Below are 19,501 nucleotides of genomic sequence, written 5' to 3' on the forward strand. Positions count from 1 at the left end.
TCGTTCGTAGAAAAAAAAAAAGAAAATCAGGGGAGAAGAAATGCAATTAGGGAACGAGGTTGGTGGCTTTCAATAGCTGTAGAAGTCTTGAATAGTTAACTAGATTTTTTTTTCTTTCTTTCAAAAGAGGTCCGCGGTAGGCGAGAAAAAGAGGGGCGGGAGGGGGGCGTACAAGGGTGGGGTGGGGGGAGTCGGTGGCAATGATTAAGGGTGGCGGGGAGTTCTAAGAAGAACTTTGCACTATTCTGCCCTGTATCGATCGCTACTACTAGGAGAGAAGAAACCGCAGCGCCAAGACATCTTCTGAAAGTAGATCTTCTAAGACTGACAAACTTTGCTTAGTGTGAGAGAGCGAGGAAATTTCAAGTGCAATTAAGCTTAGAAGGCACCCGCTTTGTGAAGACTGAAGAAGCATATCGTGAATCCTTCGCTTGCAGTCTTCGCGTTGAGCTTTCGCGTTTCCCCAGCCGAACTTAGTCTGGTTCTCGTGTTGAAGTACTCTCTATCATATGTATACAATTAGAATGAAATATCTTGAACTGTGCTGCCGGAATTCGCTAGACAAAAGTTAAGCTGAACAGATGCGTTAACTGCAAGTGCAACTACATGCTGAGAATTCTTACCAGTTCAAGTACTTGCCATTAGGCAACTCAAGACTTTATATAGATATACACTGCTTCGCTGTTATTTTTGTGACGGTCTTATTGCATACCCTATCAATCTATTCCATTATACTTTCTCTATTGATATATTGATCACTTAGTCCTCATTGCCTAGCGTTTTTGCGCTTTTGTTTTTGCTCCATAAACGCCGCCCTGGTTATTGACAGAAACTATTCGGCGACATTACAACACATTGCACCACAATATTCACATGAGCATTCTGCACTCATGGCCTGATATTCAAGACAAAATAACGAGCACATCGAATCTCAGAAATTAAAAAAAACGCGGCAGTTCTGAACAATGAAGTCAAGCAGAATAGTCGTTCTTTCTCCTTCCTTTAACCACACAATTTAGCAGTTTTGGTACACAATAAACTGCATGCTGTGACGACCGTTGGTCAAACTGTTGGCTTTGAATCTGTCAGCGGTAAGGTTCACATACTGCTGGCGAGTATTTTCGGATGCTAGTAGACCGTTCACAGTTTTGGATAGCAGAGGGGTCGCACCGTCGCTCACTCAACTGGACAATGCCGAATACCAAGTGTTTAACCTGAATAAGAAGGGGTCATTACTAGAAGCCATATATGCTTCCTAGAATGGCCATGGCCCAAACGTCGCGGCTCGTACGACGCGGGTCACCCTCCAAGGCAGGCAGGTCAGCCGCACTCGAAGGCCGATCGCAAGGAGGCGTTGGGTTGGCAGGCTTGCTACGCCAGCTTGTTGAAGCTTGCTGGGCCAGAACCGGTTGACGCGGGTAAGAAACCGCTGAGCACTGTTCAGTAGAGGGAGACATAGCTGGCCGTGACAGATATAGCTGGCCGGGAGCCGGATACATCCGGCACGGATGGTCTTTAGGCTGCGAAGTCAGGCACAGGCTCATTGGTGTCGTTGTGCAGCCTGGCGGCGGTCGATACGGTATGGCGGGCGGTGGACGAACATGAGGGCAATGGGATGCCTCGGGCCACCGCTCCCGCTGTAGGTGGTGACGCGGAAAGCGGCACTCAAGACAACATTGGGCCAATGCCTCCATGAACGGGGCAAGAGCAAACGAAGGACCAGAGAGAAATGTGAGGCTATGACTAGCAATAGTGCGCCTTGTGCGCTTCGATGGATGGTGAAACTCGCGCTCGATGTAACTTACAATTTGCGTTACGTGCCAGTCTGGAATTTTCAGAGTTCAGCTTGCTGCAGTTATGAGAACAGCCTGGAACATCGAGCTCTGTAGCAGGGAGGTGGCAGGGCTCCTGGTGGCTACTGCTAAGCAGACTGCGATAGGTGGTAGCGCTACAACAAAGGCAGCGTTCACGCTTGAACAGCTCCAGCGGACTTCAAGCGGTCACAGAGAGTGCCGTGGTGCGGAACTTTGTGCAGATCCTGTAAGCTACGCGGTGGGACTCACGACACCTGTCGCTGTGGAAAAACGTCATTCTTGATTTTCTCCAACTGAACTAGCGCAACCCACTACGGGTGATAGGTGAACAATCAGGGAAGGTACAACAACACACAAAGAAATTCTTAGAATACTCAAATATTTTAGTTCTTATTCAATTGTGCTTAAATACCAACATAGTTATTATGTTTAGTTTCTTATTTCTGTAGAACCAATGCCTTTTTTTTCACTTCTTTATCGTCATCTACCTATCGCTCGGCAATATTTGGTTCCAGTCCCCCGCGTGAGCCCTTGGTGTGAATTGGGCTCAGCTGAAGATACGGTAACGGTATATTTGTTTTTCTTTATCGCAATTAAATTTGTTTCTCGGCCGCACGACTCTGTATGCCACGAGAGACAACTGTGTGAACTCTCTTTGAACGACATGGCAAATTATGTATATTATAACGACAAATAAATTGATTGATTGATTGATTGATTGATTGATTGATTGATTGATTGATTGATTGATTGATTGATTGATTGATTGATTGATTGATTGATTTCAACGTCCCAAATCGAGAAGGCCTATGTGGGACTCAGTAATCGAGGAGTTGAGATTAAATTGTACTGTATAAAGTTTCTTTACAAACTCGGTACTCGATTCCTCTGCTATTACTTAACCGTCGGAATACAGCGGCAGCGGGCGGAAATCGAATCCACGGTTTCGTGTTCAGCAGGACAATGCTCTAGCCGCATCGCCACCATAGGAGATACGCGTACGAAACTCAGTGCCGTTATCACGATATCACGATCTAAAATAGCGATGTGCGTTTGTTGCAAAGAAACATCGTCATTCAACGTAGGGGTCGGCGTTCAACCTCTCCTGCGAGACTTTGTGTCGAAATAAAACAAGGCAAGCAGAAAAAATTTCGCTCTTCCGTAGGGCCTTCGCCAAGCGGAGGGATAGCTTTACGAAAAATGATGATGCGCCCCGGCTTACAGCGGGTTCAGAATTTGAAATAAGCGTGATCTTCACGTTCCTCCTTAGCATGCGGAGCGAAGCAGACCGGGATCTCTCGGGGCGAGGAGCGGTGATTCTAGTCGCGAGTTAAAGTATCAAGAGGGAGAGTCGCAGGGTAAATATATTCAAAAAAAAAAGAAAAGAAAGGAAGAATGAAAGAAATCGAGAGAGCAACGCCAAAATGAAAATGCCTTGGACCTGCAGCGCTCTCGGCTGATACCAGTGCGCATGCCAGGCAAAGGCTTGCGCAGGCCACGGGTACCGTGTCCAGGCACGGCGCAGGGGGGGCTCTTCCGGTGCCTGTCAGGGAAGGCGCCGCGGAGGGGAATTAAAAGTTTCGCGCGTGTCAAATGGGAAGATGGTAGAATAAATACAAAAAAAGCAACACTGGGCTTCGAAGGCTGAAACGAAGATGAGTGTGATTATCGCGAGCCTAGATGCCACCGGCTGCCACTGTTGGGTTTGCATTTACATTTCCCGCGAGCGTCGTCCATTAGTGGACGGCTGAAAAGCATCCTTTGAAAGTCCCGCGGCACCAAACGTGCCCCTGCTTCACGCAAAACGAACATTCCTTTTGTGATTTTGTGCGAACCCATCAATTTTGTGCGGAAGATATTTTCTTCGACCTTTCGAGAGGTTTGTTTACGCTTGTTGGCAGCTCAACACAAATTATCGTAATGAAATCGAATTCCGTAAAACACAACATGTGATTATGAAGCTTTATGAGCCGATCGGAAAAGTCGAGTGGAGCTCGTTGTGATTCCAGGTGTATCGTTCACGACTGCAGGCAAAATCAGATTGACTGCAAGCGAGCAGTGTGTTTTTGAAGTATGCTAAACATATAAGGAACACGTCGTTAGCCTTCTGTACATTTCACCCTGTGTGGGTCGGATAGCAAGTACGACGTAATCGTTGAAATGGTGAAGAGTAAAATTTTGCCCCTTCAAAAACAATAGCCGTATTTGAGTAAGCCAGCCCAGCCGTTACTGTAAGACGCGCTTGCCCGCAAGTCTGCTGAAAACATTAAGTGCGCAGGAAATGTGGGACTTCCACTAAATTGAAGCCTTTTCCACGAAAATGTTCTCGTGCTTATCCATATACCATAGTTTCGGGTCGGATTAGAACCACGGCCCGCATTCGAAAATTCGTGACAGCCTCTTCTCATCGGCCGGCTTTAAGGCTTCCATTCTGCATGACCGTGATGGGCAGGTTAACGAGACAGCAATGATCGACCGTGAACAGCGATTACTAAAAAGAAATTTTCTGGATATTGTCCCTAGATTAGTGCAGCAAGCAGTTGCACAGGTGCAGTTGTTGCTTCATGTACAGCAAAAAACATTTCAACTAACATCATTTAATAGCAGTCCTGTTGCTCACTAAATGCCAATACATTTAAAATTTGCTTTTGACACCTTATCCTACTGATTCTACACCTCGTAATTATTGAACTCTCCTCAATGTATCTAAAGTCGAAACGTGCCAGTTTACATCGCACGAAATCTCCACAGTGACGTTATTGTAATAACCACTCTGGACCTGCTCCTTATCACCCTGATTAACTTCATCGCTCCTCAAACGCACGTTCCCCTGCTCTTCCCTAGCCTCTTGCTATAAGTTCGTGTGTGAAAATGTATTTCTGTAGTTTCCTAATAGTCTTGCAAAAGAGCTCATCGTAACGTGCAATACATTATCGTTCAAGCTGCATCCGGAGTTGCGTTTCATATATTTTTCTGTCGGGAGTAACCAAAGTATTGTAAGCACTATTAACATACTTCATCGTTTTCATATGTAAGAAGCCCTTATCATCACACATTTTTCTGCATCTCCACGCATGAGCTGTCGCGTTTCCTTTTTGGAGTAAGAAAGCGCTTGGCAGCTTGGTCGGTCTCTGTTTCATAAGTGGTGGAGGTACGGGGTAGCCCTTTTCTGGTCTAATATACGTTTTGAATTAGTTTATCTTACACGATCTACCGATCTGCACAAAAGCCTTCCCAGTAGTTTTCGCCATTTTTAGAGGCACGGGGAACGACTTTTGCTGGCAGGTAGGTACACAAGCGAGGTCGCGTTGAGAAGTGTACATCGCGGGGCGGAATCGGTTCGACGAAGCTACTAAACCAAAGCGAGCATTCGACCCGCTTTCTGGTTTAACGCTTCCGTTTGCTCCAAACGGCTCGACTGCTTTCCGCTGATCGGTCGCGTCGTAGTCATGTTTATATTACGGGCGGTAATGAAGCCATTAGCGCCTCCCTCCCTCCAGCGTTCTCGGGTTCTTTGGAGCGGGGTGCATCGTAGCATGCGTCGAGCGAGCACCGCTTGATCGGCCGGGTTAGCGGGGCCGCGTGACGAAACATCGACCAAAGCGGGGGAGAGAAATCGTTGCCTTTCTTTCTTTCTTTCTTTCTTTCTTTCTTTCTTTCTTTCTTTCTTTCTTTCTTTCTTTCTTTCTTTATTTATTTATGTATTTTTTGGCGGAAGCGGGAAGGACGCGTCAACATCACGAACGAAAGGCTCCGAAGCACTCGTTCCCACGCATCTGTGGCACGCGAGAAAGCTAGCGCGAACAGACAGACGATCGACCGACCCTGGAAAGGGTGTGAAGTACTCTATAAATGCCGACCGCATTAAAAGAACGAGAATTGCTTACGTCGTCTTGTAGGCCAATGTTCGCCGGGGGCGGTGTACCAGTAGCGTCGGCACAGACAGCTGACCTTCGCCAAGTCACCGCGGTGCATTGAACCTTTTTTGGCGCTGTAAAAAAAAAAAAAAAATCGAGGTCGGCGCGCAATAGTGCGCACAATCTTTGCCTAACCCTGATCTCTCTCTCTCTCTCTCTCTCTATATATATATATATATATATATATATATATATATACATATATATATATATTACATCTGTACATCTGTCATGTGTTATTAAATGTTACAATTAGTTTTACGATTGTTAGTATTATGCGTAAAGGTGCAGCCGCTACCACTATAGAGTGACTAAATCGGTCCTATTTTCATTTCGATAATGAAGAAATACTACTTGAGGTTCTCTGGAAACAATGCAATGTGTGTGTGTGGCGCGCAAATTAGCGTTCAGTAGGTGAAGCATGCGCGAGTCTCGTAGAAAAAAAAAGCGAAAAAGCAACAACAACAAAGTAGGGACAGATGCAAGGCCAATCGGCAAACGACACAAAACGCAGCCAAACGAAGCGAGAAACAACAAGAAAGAAAAAGAGACGAGGAAAAAAAAAATGTACCGAAAGTAATCCGAGAGGGGGGGAATACGTAAATGTGCGATCGGGAGGGCGGTGCACGGTGCCCGCGCATATCGAGAGGCAAGCAGATAACAAAGAGAGGAAACGAAGCAAAATGATAAAGAAAGAAAATAAAGCAGAGGCGGAAAAGCGCGAGCCAAACAAAAGCGAGCGGTGTGTAAGGACAGCCCGTCGGTCCTCCGGATGTGCCACCGGCGCGCCGCCGGTATCAGCGCCTCGCACGGCCGAAGTTCGGTGAACGGTGCAGCAGCACAACGGCATTACGTCTGCTTGTTTGCCCGGCCAGGCGAGCCGCGCCGGCGTGCCTCATGAAGCGCGCAAATGTACCGACGGCGGCGGCGACGTCGACGACGATGCCGTGTGGATCCCGGCGAGCAAACATCGGAAAATCGAACCCTCGTTTTCCTCCTTTCTTCGCGCTTACGTCGTTTCCTCCTCCTCCTCTCTCCCTCTTCTCTCTCTCTCTCTCTCTCTACGCCTGTCTCGCTCACACGTCGGCTATTATTCCTCGTGCGCTGGCCTCCCGACGCCTCCTGTTACCCCGGGTTCTTCCTTCTCTATCTCTCTCGTAGTCGGAAAGGCAAGCTTCGCTCGTTCCGTGCTGTATGGCCTCATCTTTCTTTTCTAATTGCGATAGCAATTATATGTTCGCTCCAAGCGCATTTCTGCCGTCGGCGTCGGCGTGAGGTTCCGCATAAAGTTCACGGGCGATAAATTCGTCGCCGCGTGCCGTACGCTGTAGGGGCGAGTGAAAGCTTGCGGGGGTGAGCCGGCGGTCACCGCTCACTCTCGCACGCGCATCGGCGGAAAGCGGGGAGAAAGCCCACCGCCTTCCGTCGCGGCAAAGGTAGGGTGAGGGGGTCAATCTCGCACGCGCATTGGCGGAAAGCGGGGAGGAAGCGCACCGCCTTCCGTCGCGGCAAAACTTCGCGGCAGAGGTAGGGTGAGGGGGCGCGTTCTACTCCAGGCGGCCGAGGTCGGGCCGCTATATCTTGAGAGCCATCTGCCTTTATGAAACATCGTTACAGCGCACAATTGGAGTTCAATTGCGCGCTGGAACGATGTTTCATGATGCCAATCACAACCAACTAGCCGAGCTGTCCATACTTAGTAAAGCCATCTGCGACGGGCACAGAATCCGCGCTGACCTGTGTTTCATAGGCGCAGTTCGCGTTGATGCGAGCGGCTGCACGAAAGTCAATTTGCTCGCTGCTGCTGCCGCGTTTCCTCATTGGATCGTTTTTACAGCAAGTATCCGCGGTCATTGAGTGAGATGTGTTCCTGCTGGCTTTTGCGCGCGTGACACCATGCTTGCTAATTTAGTCATACTCGCGGACACATTTCTGTGACTACGAAGGGAAAGCTACGGACGCAAAGCGCGTACATGCGAGAGCACTTCTGAAAAGAGTCTCGCATTTTGAACCACTTAAGTTTAGGCTGTGGAAGACGAAACATAAGCACCTTATTAACCGTAGTTAAATAAGACCGTGTACGCTACTGAGTGTAAAGGCAGGGTCGTTCAATACTTTGTAAAGCTTTATTGTTTTGTGGATTTTCCTTTTCGCGTCTGGGGAAACGGGAATCCGTCGCTATCCGTCGCCCGCGGAATCTGGGTCAATTCAGCGTCTGTTCCGAGCAACCAAAAGCATTGTCAAACGCTGCCGGACTACTTCGCGGGGTAACAAATGTGCAGCAGCCACGCGCGCCTACCTCTCCCTTTATAGTCACACAAAGCTGTCCGCGAATATAATATGATTATGTTTACAAGATTGTACGGCCAATAAAACTACTATCGTTGCTTCGTACAGCTGTCCACTAATTTACTATCGCAATGTATGCTTCGCCTTTCGGGTGAAACTGCGACTTATTTTTTTTCTCATAAAAGATCCGATAGGCAAATTTTATTGCTAAATATACTGTTTTGTAGTTGACATTATGATGTGAATACAATAAAAGAGCTCTTATCAAACAAAATTTGTCGAGTGTTTTATATCCTATGGGATGTGCCGTGATGAATCAGTGAAGTTGCGTTGCTCATAGGTTGCGCGTTCGGCTCCCTTTTGCGGTGGTCCCATTTCCACGCCCGCGGAATGAGGAAAAAAAAGCTCGTATACTCCCCAAGTTTGTGTGCATGTTACAGGATCTCGAAGAATCGGCTCTGAGCCGCTGCATGTTGAATTGACCGCAGTATAAATTACTGGGTGATCTTCAACTTGAAGCAGCCTGACCTTAACTCTACCTAGTAAGAGTAATCGTGCTGAAAATCCAGTTTTCAATATACGAGCCTACAAGGGGTATTCAGCCATAAGCAGTGCGCCTTCATTTGATTAGAAAGAAATTCTGGCTCTCCGGTAATCGAGAGCAGATGTAAGCATGAAATGGCTACCGGCAAAGCAGAATGGCTGGAGATGATACTACGCACAATTCTAAAATGAGTGCATAGTGCATGTTGGCAACCGAACACCATATCACACCGCACCATGCCATACTGTGCACTGGTCCATTTGGACGGAACAGTTTTCTGTTACTGACAGAACCACATTGCAAGTCTCGTCTCGGTCAAACAGCCACCAGCGGTACGCCGGGCGCTACCAGCGCTGCCGGCGCGCTGGACGCGCCGCGGACCTCGCGGACCGCTTGCTCAAAGAGCACAGTCAACTTTCTCGGCGCCAAAATATGACAGTCAAGTGTATAGTGCCCCGTATCTGCCTTTTGAACGTCGCTATCGGAAACGACAAATAAAATTTCAGCCTGCTGCAAGGTAAATCTTGAGTGATAATGTGAGCAAACATTTGGAAGAATTCCGAAGTAATATCTTTTGTAACTTGTTTGGGAAGTAACTAGCGTATGTAATGCGGTCTTGAGTGGTTGCCCTTATGACGACGTGTTCTCGCGACTAGCCCGTGTGTTCTCGTTTGAGAGTGCCCGGCAACGGCTATAGCTTCTGGCACAAGGTCACTTGAAGGTAGCTGACAACGGCAGCTATAAGCATATCATGCTTAAAAAGAAGGAGAAAGAATGGGAAAAAATTGGCAGTGGCTTAGCTCAAATATGGCCAGGATATACGTAGCGCAAGCTAAGGCATAGCATGGTTAGCCTTGGTTAATCTTGATTGCAAGTCCAGGTTAGTCTGGTTGTCTAGCTACGTTGCGGCTTTCAGCCAGTCGTTCGGCGCGCGGTTCGTCAGTTTCCTGGGCGATTCGTTTCCTCTTCATCTCGTTCCGATGTCGATTCCAGGCCTCCTCCTGCTTATCAGAATTGTCGCCGTCCATACTGCCGCTTCAACTGTGGTTGCGGCGCACGCGAGCTCTCCTTTTCAATCATCCGACATGTTATCAGACATGCGACGCAGCTGGCGAAGCGAGTGGAGGCGAGCGCAACGACGAGGAACGCGATGTGACGTCATGTGCCTCCTCGGAGCACGGCCACAGTGAAATCGCAAGTTCGCGGCCAGTAAAGCCGCTTTAGAAAATCACCGCCCCTTCCAGTCTCATCCAGTCCGTGAAGATGGTCGAACAGTAAAGCTGTGTTAGGGCGTTCTAGAGCTTCTCGTTTGCGGAGCCTGGATTGTTCATTCCGACGCCGCCGATGTGCTTCCGCGTCTCGGGCGCGCACTTGGGGTAGGGCCTCCCGGCGCTGCCGTTTAAATTCGGCATCTCTGGCGCGCAGCTAGGGGTCGGCCCTAAGACGGCGAGCCCGTTCACGAGCCAACTTTGACTGACGCTCACGGTAGGCAACTTCATCCTCAGAGCGCGCACCACTCGTGGTCTTCCCATACTTGTAGCTGCGATGGAATGCGCTTGCTTGCTGGCACATGAAGTGCCGGCAGCCACGCGCTCCGAGCATCGCGTTTCAATCGCTGGGCACTGTTCGTTGGCCGCAAACCACCAGCATACCATTTGTTTCTTTCGCGGCAGTTTGAAATCAATCGTCGATAAATTCGATGCCGATCTGGCTTGATCGGCGAAAATTCACCGTGTGACGACAATATAATATAGGCGTATGAGATATCGTTCTCACAGGGCGAAAGGAGTCACTCCAACCCTCTTTTTCCCTGTTGAGCTCTTGTTTTTCCCTCCCGCTAGGACACGCGGCCCCTTTTTAGCGAAGTCCGGCAACGATGGCATAAACAGCTTCGCTGTAAAACGAAAATAGCACGACCCATGACTTGGCGGACAATAAAAAGCAGCGTCTAGCACAATACAAAGCTGCGCTCTTATATGGCTTTTTAGGATGCCAATTGAAGATTACTTCTCGCGAGGCCAATGACCGTACAAGACAAACTGACGCGCTTGATATGCAGCGCACGGACTTTCACATTGTGCGTGTTATTTCGTGTTATTTCGGCACGTTGCTTTTAACGGCCGGACATGCGTTGTAATTCGCGGGCACGCCATAGTAGTTGCGACTACACATGTCTCACGAACTTGGTTGCGCTTCGTATAGCGACAATATTGATGACTTTAGTTCAACGGGAGAAAGTGTTCAATGCGTCAATTTTAGATGTCTGCATTCCTTAAACAGTTCATTTCTTCAAACTTTGGACTGTAAAGTCACAGATTACTTGCGACTCACTAATTTGCCCAAATATTTTAAGTAAAGCTAGCGTATTCTCCAGAGTAAATAAAGTCTACCTATAAAATTTTCAAATCGATAGGCTCGAGAGCCCTCCTACGGAGCTTCTTTGTAACCTCAAAATGGCTTCGTAAGCAAGTTGCGAAATCTTCTTAAGCTTCCTGCAACGCAGCCGTGATACCTTGCGCACGCATCGTCCTTTATCGGCCCTGCAATTTGCAGAACACTACAACTTTTGGTTGTTCGATCAGACATGGAGAATTTCAAATGTCACACATTCAGCAGTAATTCTTGTTGTTCAGCCCTTGCGTACGCATTTGCGGGCTATTATAGTCGAAGTACCAGCTTCGCTGTAAAATCGAAACACAAATAAAGTTATGACCAACATCCTGGCAGCAGCGCCAGAATACGAAGCTACACTTTAGTGACATTTTTACGTACTTTGATGAAAGTTGAACTATGAGAGGATATCTATCCTGATCACCCATGGTTCGCATAAAATCTTCAACCTTGTGTTAAGTTTGTAGCATATTTGCAATGTCTATGTAGTGTGTCTCTTTCATGCTAGTGAAAGCTTTTGATTATATCTATTTTAATACGATTATAATTCTTAGGATACTTCTCGCACTTTCCACGGGTTATCTATATATCTACCTATATTTGTCTCTGTCTTTTCCGGCTACTCGGGTTACTGGATATTCGATGGTCTTATGGTTGGAGCATCGCGCTTCTGTGCGGAGGGAGCAAAATTCCAACCCACCTGTCGGGCCAAGTTAGGTAGCTGGATATGAGATACTGGTTGAACTTCTTCGATGTCAACCTGGTTTACTGGACATCGGCCCCTCGGTACTTGCCACTCTTCAATAACAAAAAAGATCTTTTAAATTTATCCGGTGCTAGGTGGCGTCGAACTCGCTTAATGTATGTTTAGACAAGCATGTCCGAATATTTATTCACACACACGCCAGGTGCGCAGACTTCGTGGCGGTGCCGGAAGGTGGCGCAAAGTGTCCAGTGAGAAGAGCGGTAGCGGAGCCCGGCTGCAGACACGGCGTTGACAGTGCGATGTGTTGCTTTATTACTTCAGTGTTAATTGAATTAACATCGATATGAATCGCGAGATGTGTTTTTCCAAAATTTTTAAATTCATATTGTTCTATCGTTTAGCACTTCTTTATATACGATTCTCGGGACAGCGGGGCTATATTTAGCAGCCAAACGTCATAAACTTTCGCGGGTAATAAACAGGAACAGGAAACGAAAGCAAGTCAAAACTCGAGTCGAACAGTAGACAACACTAGGCAAAGTGCGGGCAACGCATGCCAAAGACTGGGCGAAGAAAAACCGACGCTGCCATTATTTCCGTGCTCGTTGATAGGGACGGTTCTCCCTTGACTCGAGAGAGCGTAAAGAATTAAGGGAGAGAGGCAAGAAGGTCAAGCAGAACGAAAAAAAATCCACTTTGCTGCCATACACTGGATTGCCTTTACAATAAGCTGATAGGAAGCTTTAGGAATGTCGTTCGCTGTAGCTGCTTGATGGTTTCCTGCCCTCGCTACGATGTGCAACGCCCCTCTCTGCGGGCAACTTCACACCGAATGGACTCAAAACCGTTCACCGAGTCAAAGTTACTCAGACCATGGCCACACCCGTCACTGGCACGAAAAACGGTTCGTGCACTAGTGCAGTACTTCAAGTGCACCGGCTTAAGAGACCATTTATAGTGTCCTTCTGTATAAAGTCCCCTCCCACACACACTCAGTGCTTACTCTCCCCTTTTTCCTTTTTCTATTCCCCTTTCCCCCTCCTCAGTGTAGGGTAGCAAACCGGGTGTTCATCTGGTCGACCTCCCTGCCTTCCCTGCCCTCTCTCTCTTTCTCTCTCTCGTTCGCCGTACGTCTCTTCCCCTTCCCTTTTCCCGACCGCAGAGTAAAAGGCTAGCACACATCTATCTATCTATCTATCTATCTATCTATCTATCTATCTATCTATCTATCTATCTATCTATCTATCTATCTATCTATCTATCTATCTATCTATCTATCTATCTATCTATCTATCTATCTATCTATCTATCTATCTATCTATCTATCTATCTATCTATCTATCTATCTATCTATCTATCCGTGACTGACGAAGTATTTTTCTCTCTCTCTTTCTTTGTCGTTTCGCAGGAGGCCTGTTCGACAATGCGGACGACGAGCAGGAGTTCGCCTTCCGCGTCACCATCGAGCGCATCAACAACGACAACGGCGTTCTGCTGCGCTCGCGGCTTGTGCCGCGCATCGAGCGCCTCGACAAGGACGACAGCTTCCGGGCTACCAAGAAAGGTAGGCGCACCCTCCTTCCGGAATCGCGCGCGCAGAAGAGCAGGAATGTGGCACCGCCGACGCATTCCGTTAGCGTCCGTGCGGGTCGTCGTAGGAATGCGATCTGGAAAGCTCATGGATCCCTGGGAGCCGCGCAGTGAAGGCGGTTTCTCGCACCGCGACATAAGAGATTCCGCGCCTGCGTTCTGTTCTTAGGGGAACGCGCAGTCCTGCCTGTCTTTTCATTACGTGAACTGCATTATTCGGTCTAGCGTCTTTCGGGATGCTTTTAGCTCCGGAATGCGACGGCCACGCGTCTTGAGAAATGATCACCGTTGTGCGCTGGTTTGGAGTTTGACGATTGGTATTCCGACCCCGAAAGGGAAATATAAAAATGCGCTTGCTTTATTTTGTCTTCTATACACTAGTTAGTCCACTCGGAAGCAGCAAAGGGATCGCGGGTTTAGTCTCCCGTTGACATTTCTATTTCATAATATTATATAAGCACGTATCATTCTTTCTCGTGAGTGAGGTATGGGTAAAGTTAAGAAGCATGGAGGCAACGATGTGGATTAGAGTGCGAAAGGGGAGATTCCCCTTGAGATTACTCGGAAGAAACGTAGTTGGACTGGTCATGCGGTGCGTGGAGCCTATAGTCGTTTGTCGATTAGTTGCAGGGTGGGTGCCAAGGGAAGAAGAAGACATGTCGAATGCGTCAGCGAACTAGGTGGTGTTACGAAATTGGGAAAGTTGCAGGTATGGGGATGGAGTCTGTTAGAGCAAATAGAGGTAGTTGTATATAGATGGGAGATGCCTACGTCCTTTAGTGCAGATGTGCTGCTCCTGATGATGATGAGAGTCTTACACAGGCATATTCATAGGTTCTTGAATTCTGAATTGAATTCTTGGGTTTCAGGTGCCACCAAAACAACAATTTGATTATGAGGCACGCGGTAGGGGGGGGATTCCGGATTAATTCTGACCACCCGCGGGATCCTTAACCTGCCCTCAATGGACGGAGCACGGGCGCAGGGACTGGAATTCGATCCCGCGACTTCATGCTTAGCAGCGCGACCCCATAGCCGCTAAGTGACCGGGCGGGTATTTTCATAGATTCTCTGCTGCTAATGCATTCTTTGACGAATGAGTTGAGGTCGCTTGTTTTGCGTACCTCAATGTGGCTTATGCTTTTTTCTTTCTTTCAGTTTTTTAAAGCTTTTTTTCTAGGTACAAAGCAGTAGCGGTTCGCTCATTAACGTTAAAGTATTCCTGCATTCACACTCAACTCTCCGTGAAGAACAGTGCGCAATGAATGAGAAAAACGTTTAAAGCTTGGTGCCTCTCTAAAAATTTATCTTCCCAGAGGACGAAGAAGACATTTTGCAGCTATAAATTGTGACCATGTGGCCCAAATTCACATATCTTATTTTCGTTTACTACGAATGTTTATTATTGTCCGGCTACTTTCGCTAGCATTGAGTCAGCTATCGTGATTAGCCGACGCCTGTTCTTACGAGGAGTGGCCTTAAGTACGAACTGTTCGTGAACACGAGCTCTCTTTCTTCTGCACAATGAGCAGTAATAATCACATTTGTGTTGATGTAATTCCATGAACGCATTAAGAGAAATTTAAAAAAGAAAGATGCTAGCATGCAAACAGCGAAGTGCTTGCACTACAACAGTCGGAACCTTTCAAATCATAACAGGAGTTTATATATTTAAGAACTTGTCCGTGTCATATTTTAAACGACTTTACATCTGCGCATGCAAATATCCGTAAAAGCAAGCTCACATCGCCCGCCGCAGTGGTACCCATCAACGTGGCGCCTACCCTGTGTATATAAGACCGAATTTCGATCAAGAAGGCATTCTGCGATGCGCCCGTCGCTTTCATCGCCGTTTCAGTGTCGCTCCATCCCGGAGCGGGCGCTTTACCAACCAGGGAAATCATTGCGGAAAATATACAGACGAGCCGCAAGAACTCATCGTCTCAAGCGCGACGGATCGCGGCTTCTCTCCTCAACAACGCTCATAACCTGAACGGCCCGGGCGACTCAAGAGGTTCGTCGTTCAGGAGGCAAGCACGCGAACTCACGATACCGCTGCAGGAGAACACACATACACACACGCGCAAAAAGGCCATATTATACCAGATACACAACGCGTCCAGTAATGTTTACGGTCGTGGCAGTTTCCAGAAGACCGCGCCGGGCCCTGCGCGGATATGACGCCGGGGTACTTTCTGTGGATGCTAGGAGTGGCGGGAAGGGGGGGGGGGGGGGGGGAGGGGGGATAAAGTGGGAGGCGTTGGTTGTTTGGTGTCTATACTGCACGGCCGAGCTTCCCGTCATTTCGCTTATGACGCGGATATTCGGGGAGAAGCATCGTCGCCGACTCGCCTTCAGGGCGCTCGTAAAGCCAGCTCTCGGTGCGCGCGATGAAAGACGGGAGGGGGGGACTAAATAAAATATAAATGAGGCGTCTTTGACAGAGAGAGAGGCCGAGGCGGGACTGCGAGCCTCGATGCAACGCCTTAGAAGAGGTTTCGCGAGGAAGCAGCGAGAAGGCGGAGGGAGTCGGGGGGGGGGGGAGGGGAGTGGGGGGAGGGGGGGGGAAGGGGGATCAGAAAGCCAGCAGAACCGTGACGTCTCGAGAGCGACCCGAGTTCTAAATCGCGCGCCCACTCTCGTGGACGGAGAAAGCGATGAGGCCCGGAGAATGCTCGCTGCGGCTGTTTTGTGTCCGCGGCCGAAACGGGACGGACGCTCGGCGCTGCTTCGGACTCTGGAGCTAAGTGCACGTCCGGCTCGCGCTTGTGTGTGGGACGTCTTTGTTCTGCGGAGCAGCACAACACCTGGCTGATAGACAGCTGAAAAGCAAAAAAGAAAAAGAACGGCAAACATTAAAAAAACAAATTCAAGCGTAATAGATGACCATCCCGATCTCGTATCGTTTCGCGTCGCGCGGTGCCAGAGTCAATAAAAAAACCTGTGTTACGGTTGCCACATCTGCCGCCCCTATTACACCGGTGTTCTTAACGTAGTTGTTCTTATTCCTTTATTTTTACAAGCACATTCTGTGCTCCGACTTCGTGTGATCTTACTTCACGTCTTCTGCATTATTTGAGGTTTGGAAACAAGATAGGACAACGCAATCTGAAGATAGGGACTATGTGTTAGGAAATAATCTTCTTGAATACTCGAAAAGGCAAAGAACGCATATCGTATTACTGCACTTAGGAAATGTTTCCAATAAATATTAATCTTACGGAAAATGCCTTTAATAGCGATCGGCAGACGGCATAAGAAAGCGTCACGTTCCAAGTGTGAGGAGACTGCGTAGTTCAGGCGGAAACAGAAATGCACCGCTCATCGTCGTTCTCTTATCCCGAGGACTAAAACCTCAATCGTTTCACTTTCGCTACAATATCGTCCTATAGCTATTGGCTATAAAATGAGCTTGTCAACACTTTCGTGAGTATTGCTCTTCGTTCAACAGCGTATAATTTTTTTCTTCGCTTGCGTAATCTATTGATTGGATCTGTGCGAGGGCGTCTTTCAACTCTATTTAGTTGCTTTTATCTCTACCATCAGCATAAATTTACAGGCGAACAAGAAGAAAGAAAACTGAGCAGACCGCTGTGCAGAGAGCAGCACAAGCCGCAGGCGGGCAGGTAAGCTCGTTCTCGTGGAAAGGAAGCAAACAGACTTCGCCGCAATGACCCTATAGTGCGCGCTGCTCAAAATGAAACTCCTGTGGAGATACTCCTCCAGCTTATGCTGCGACTGTGCTGCGTGTACCGTCCAGGCCTTTAATATTTTTTCTTGCACCCTTTCTTTTCGCAATATGTTTTCACAAACTTTTGCCAACTGTACCAACAACCCACTCTAGTCATTTCCCCATGAAAAAAAATTGCGCAGTTTATCAAAGAAATTTGCGAGACAAACGGGATGACGTCAGCGAGCGCTTTTCCTTATAAAGAGGCGACCTGCCCTTGTGTACATTTTCGCGCTCCATGAAGTTGATATCACTGCCGAACGCCGTTTAATAATGCACCGCCTCGTGTACAGTAGCTCAGGGAAATGCGTGCATCAAGTGAGCAATTTAGGGAAGAGGAAAGGAGGACAGAGAAAAGCAGAAGGCAGGGTGGTTAACTAGAATAACGTCCGGTTGACTGCCCTACACCTGGGGAATGGGAAAGGGGAAAACAAGGATGGTGTGTAGAGAGAGTAGGGAAGCAAATAAGGAAATTAGCGATGAGTCCGCTGACGCGTGTGAGCAATTTAGGGAGACGACGTAAGTACCACTGGATTAGGAGTACCTGCAAACTTGGGAAAACAAGATGAATGAGCAGTGGCTACGCAGCTTCATTACAGGCATAAAAGAGTAAAATGCTAGAGCTAAGCCACGCCTCGTGGTGCACGGCAGCTGTACACTCCGCACATAGAACTCGCAATGCTCAGCAGAACAATCTCCTCCATACCAGAACGAGCGTTCGGCAGACGTTGTTCATGGCTAACCTAATTCCTTATCGTCCATCCTGTGGGCTCGCAGGGAGAAGCGGTGATCAGTATAACTATTACGAATAGATAACGTTTCTCCTACGGCGCCGTTTCTTTTTTCTCCTTCCACGCAGACCGCGTTCTAAGTAACATTGTTTTCGAAAGACTGCGGAAGTGCCTACTCCATCATCGAGAGCTTCACCCTAGGGCCCTTATTTCGCCGATTCCCGTTCTCATCGTAAGTCTAACGAGAGCGGTTTGCGCACATGCCAGCAGAAATTCCAGCTTCGCAGTGAGAAGCACTCCATCTGTAATAGGACTTCCCTCTTTGCGTGCGTTTGCATATGTTTAAACGAGGTTTGCGAGTGGGGCCCACATCACTCGTTTATAATTATGCATGCTAACGTTCTAGTCCACAACTTCCAGTTATTTGGCTGAGGAAAACAAGAGAGAGAGAGAGAGAGACAATAAAGTCATTAGGAAAACGAAGCTCTTCTTTGACAATGGCCGATGCCACTTGCACGCTCGAAGACATGACTTCCGTAAACTCCATTGCTTGCTGGTTTTATTCCTACAGCGCAAAGAACCCACCAGTCCAACAGGTTCGCAGCAAACGAGACCAGTATGCGCGCTCTGGCCAATAACCTGCGATTTAACGTCAGTAATCGTAACCAACTCTTCTGAGCACAGCAAAACACGTTACTGCTGCCTTAGGGAAAGCGCAATTATTTTCTAGAAAAGAGCCACCTGATTTTACGTGCGTCCTCGGGCATTAATGCTGCCCTACGTTTCACCCCTGCCTTGCCAAGGCATGCCCTCTCAACGGTATTGCCTGCTTCGTCACGGCTTGGCCTAATGTCTGTAAACAGTCTAAGAGGCGAGTAAAATTCGATTGATGCAACAACAACAAAGAAAAAGTCAAATTAGGGCCACGCATTCGAGAGACGTGCTGCAGGAGGTGTGAGGGGTATAGAGCCCCCCAGGAAAGAGCAAACATTCCGGGGGGGATTCGGGTTACCCTTCGCACTTGCTTTTATTCGTCCGTGCTTTGGCATTGCTGCTAATCGTGCTTTTTGCGTTGATTTATTTCGCCACCCTACGTGGCAAAAGAGCCGATCTCCAGAACGTGCCCGCACTAAGAGCGATGCGCTGGACGAGCCCGCCGCTGCCGCCGCCGCCGGCCATTTTCGCTTGTGCAAATAGCGCGAGGTGGGGCCGAATGCGCAGAGCCGCATGCGTCCCGCGCCGCTTTTATAGCGTCTCGTTTGCCAAACAAAGCGCCGCGCTTCCCAAGCAAACGAGCGGCCATTCTTTGCTGAAACCTTCCTCGCCTCGCTCTTCACCTTGATTTGCATGAACAACGCCTGCCTCTGTTTGGCTTGTTCTTCGGCCGCCAGCTTTTCGTTACGGGTGCGTGGAGATGTGGAAAGACGTCGATACGATGCGAGTCTGGTGTAGCATGCGCAAGGAAGAGCTGGAGAAAGGCAGGGAGTGAGGTTGAGGGGACGTTTGAACGGAGGCTGAAGCTGGGGCAACGCCTGGGGGAGGAAGGGGGGTACGCCTGGGGGGGAGGGGGGGGGGTACGCCATACTTTCGCATGGAAGTCAAACATTGCAAGAACGGAAGAGAGAGAGAGCACTCTGCAATGGGATGACGCTGGAGGGGGTGGTGGGGTGCTCGCGCAAAGTTGCTGAGCGTTTCTGGGTGGAAAATATGAATTGCCTGGAGTTTTTTTGCGGGTCGCCGTGGAACATTCAGCTGCGTATGCGTGCCTCCGGGGCGCGGCATCTGGCTT

At 48.4% G+C, this 19,501-nt stretch overlaps 1 protein-coding gene across 2 annotated transcripts in view; it reads left to right on the forward strand.

Annotated features, from left to right (window-relative positions):
• The window catches only part of LOC135906397 (glutamate receptor ionotropic, kainate 2-like), a 331,052-nt gene that overhangs the window by 146,829 nt on the left and 164,722 nt on the right, over positions 1 to 19,501 (forward strand). For both annotated transcript variants that reach the window (XM_065437778.1, XM_065437779.1), the window contains exon 2: positions 13,070 to 13,225. In XM_065437778.1, the coding sequence (XP_065293850.1) occupies positions 13,070 to 13,225 (156 nt within the window). The remainder of the gene's footprint in view (positions 1 to 13,069; positions 13,226 to 19,501) is intronic.

Source organism: Dermacentor albipictus, chromosome 5, assembly GCF_038994185.2.
Source record: "Dermacentor albipictus isolate Rhodes 1998 colony chromosome 5, USDA_Dalb.pri_finalv2, whole genome shotgun sequence".
Lineage (NCBI taxonomy): Eukaryota > Metazoa > Arthropoda > Arachnida > Ixodida > Ixodidae > Dermacentor > Dermacentor albipictus.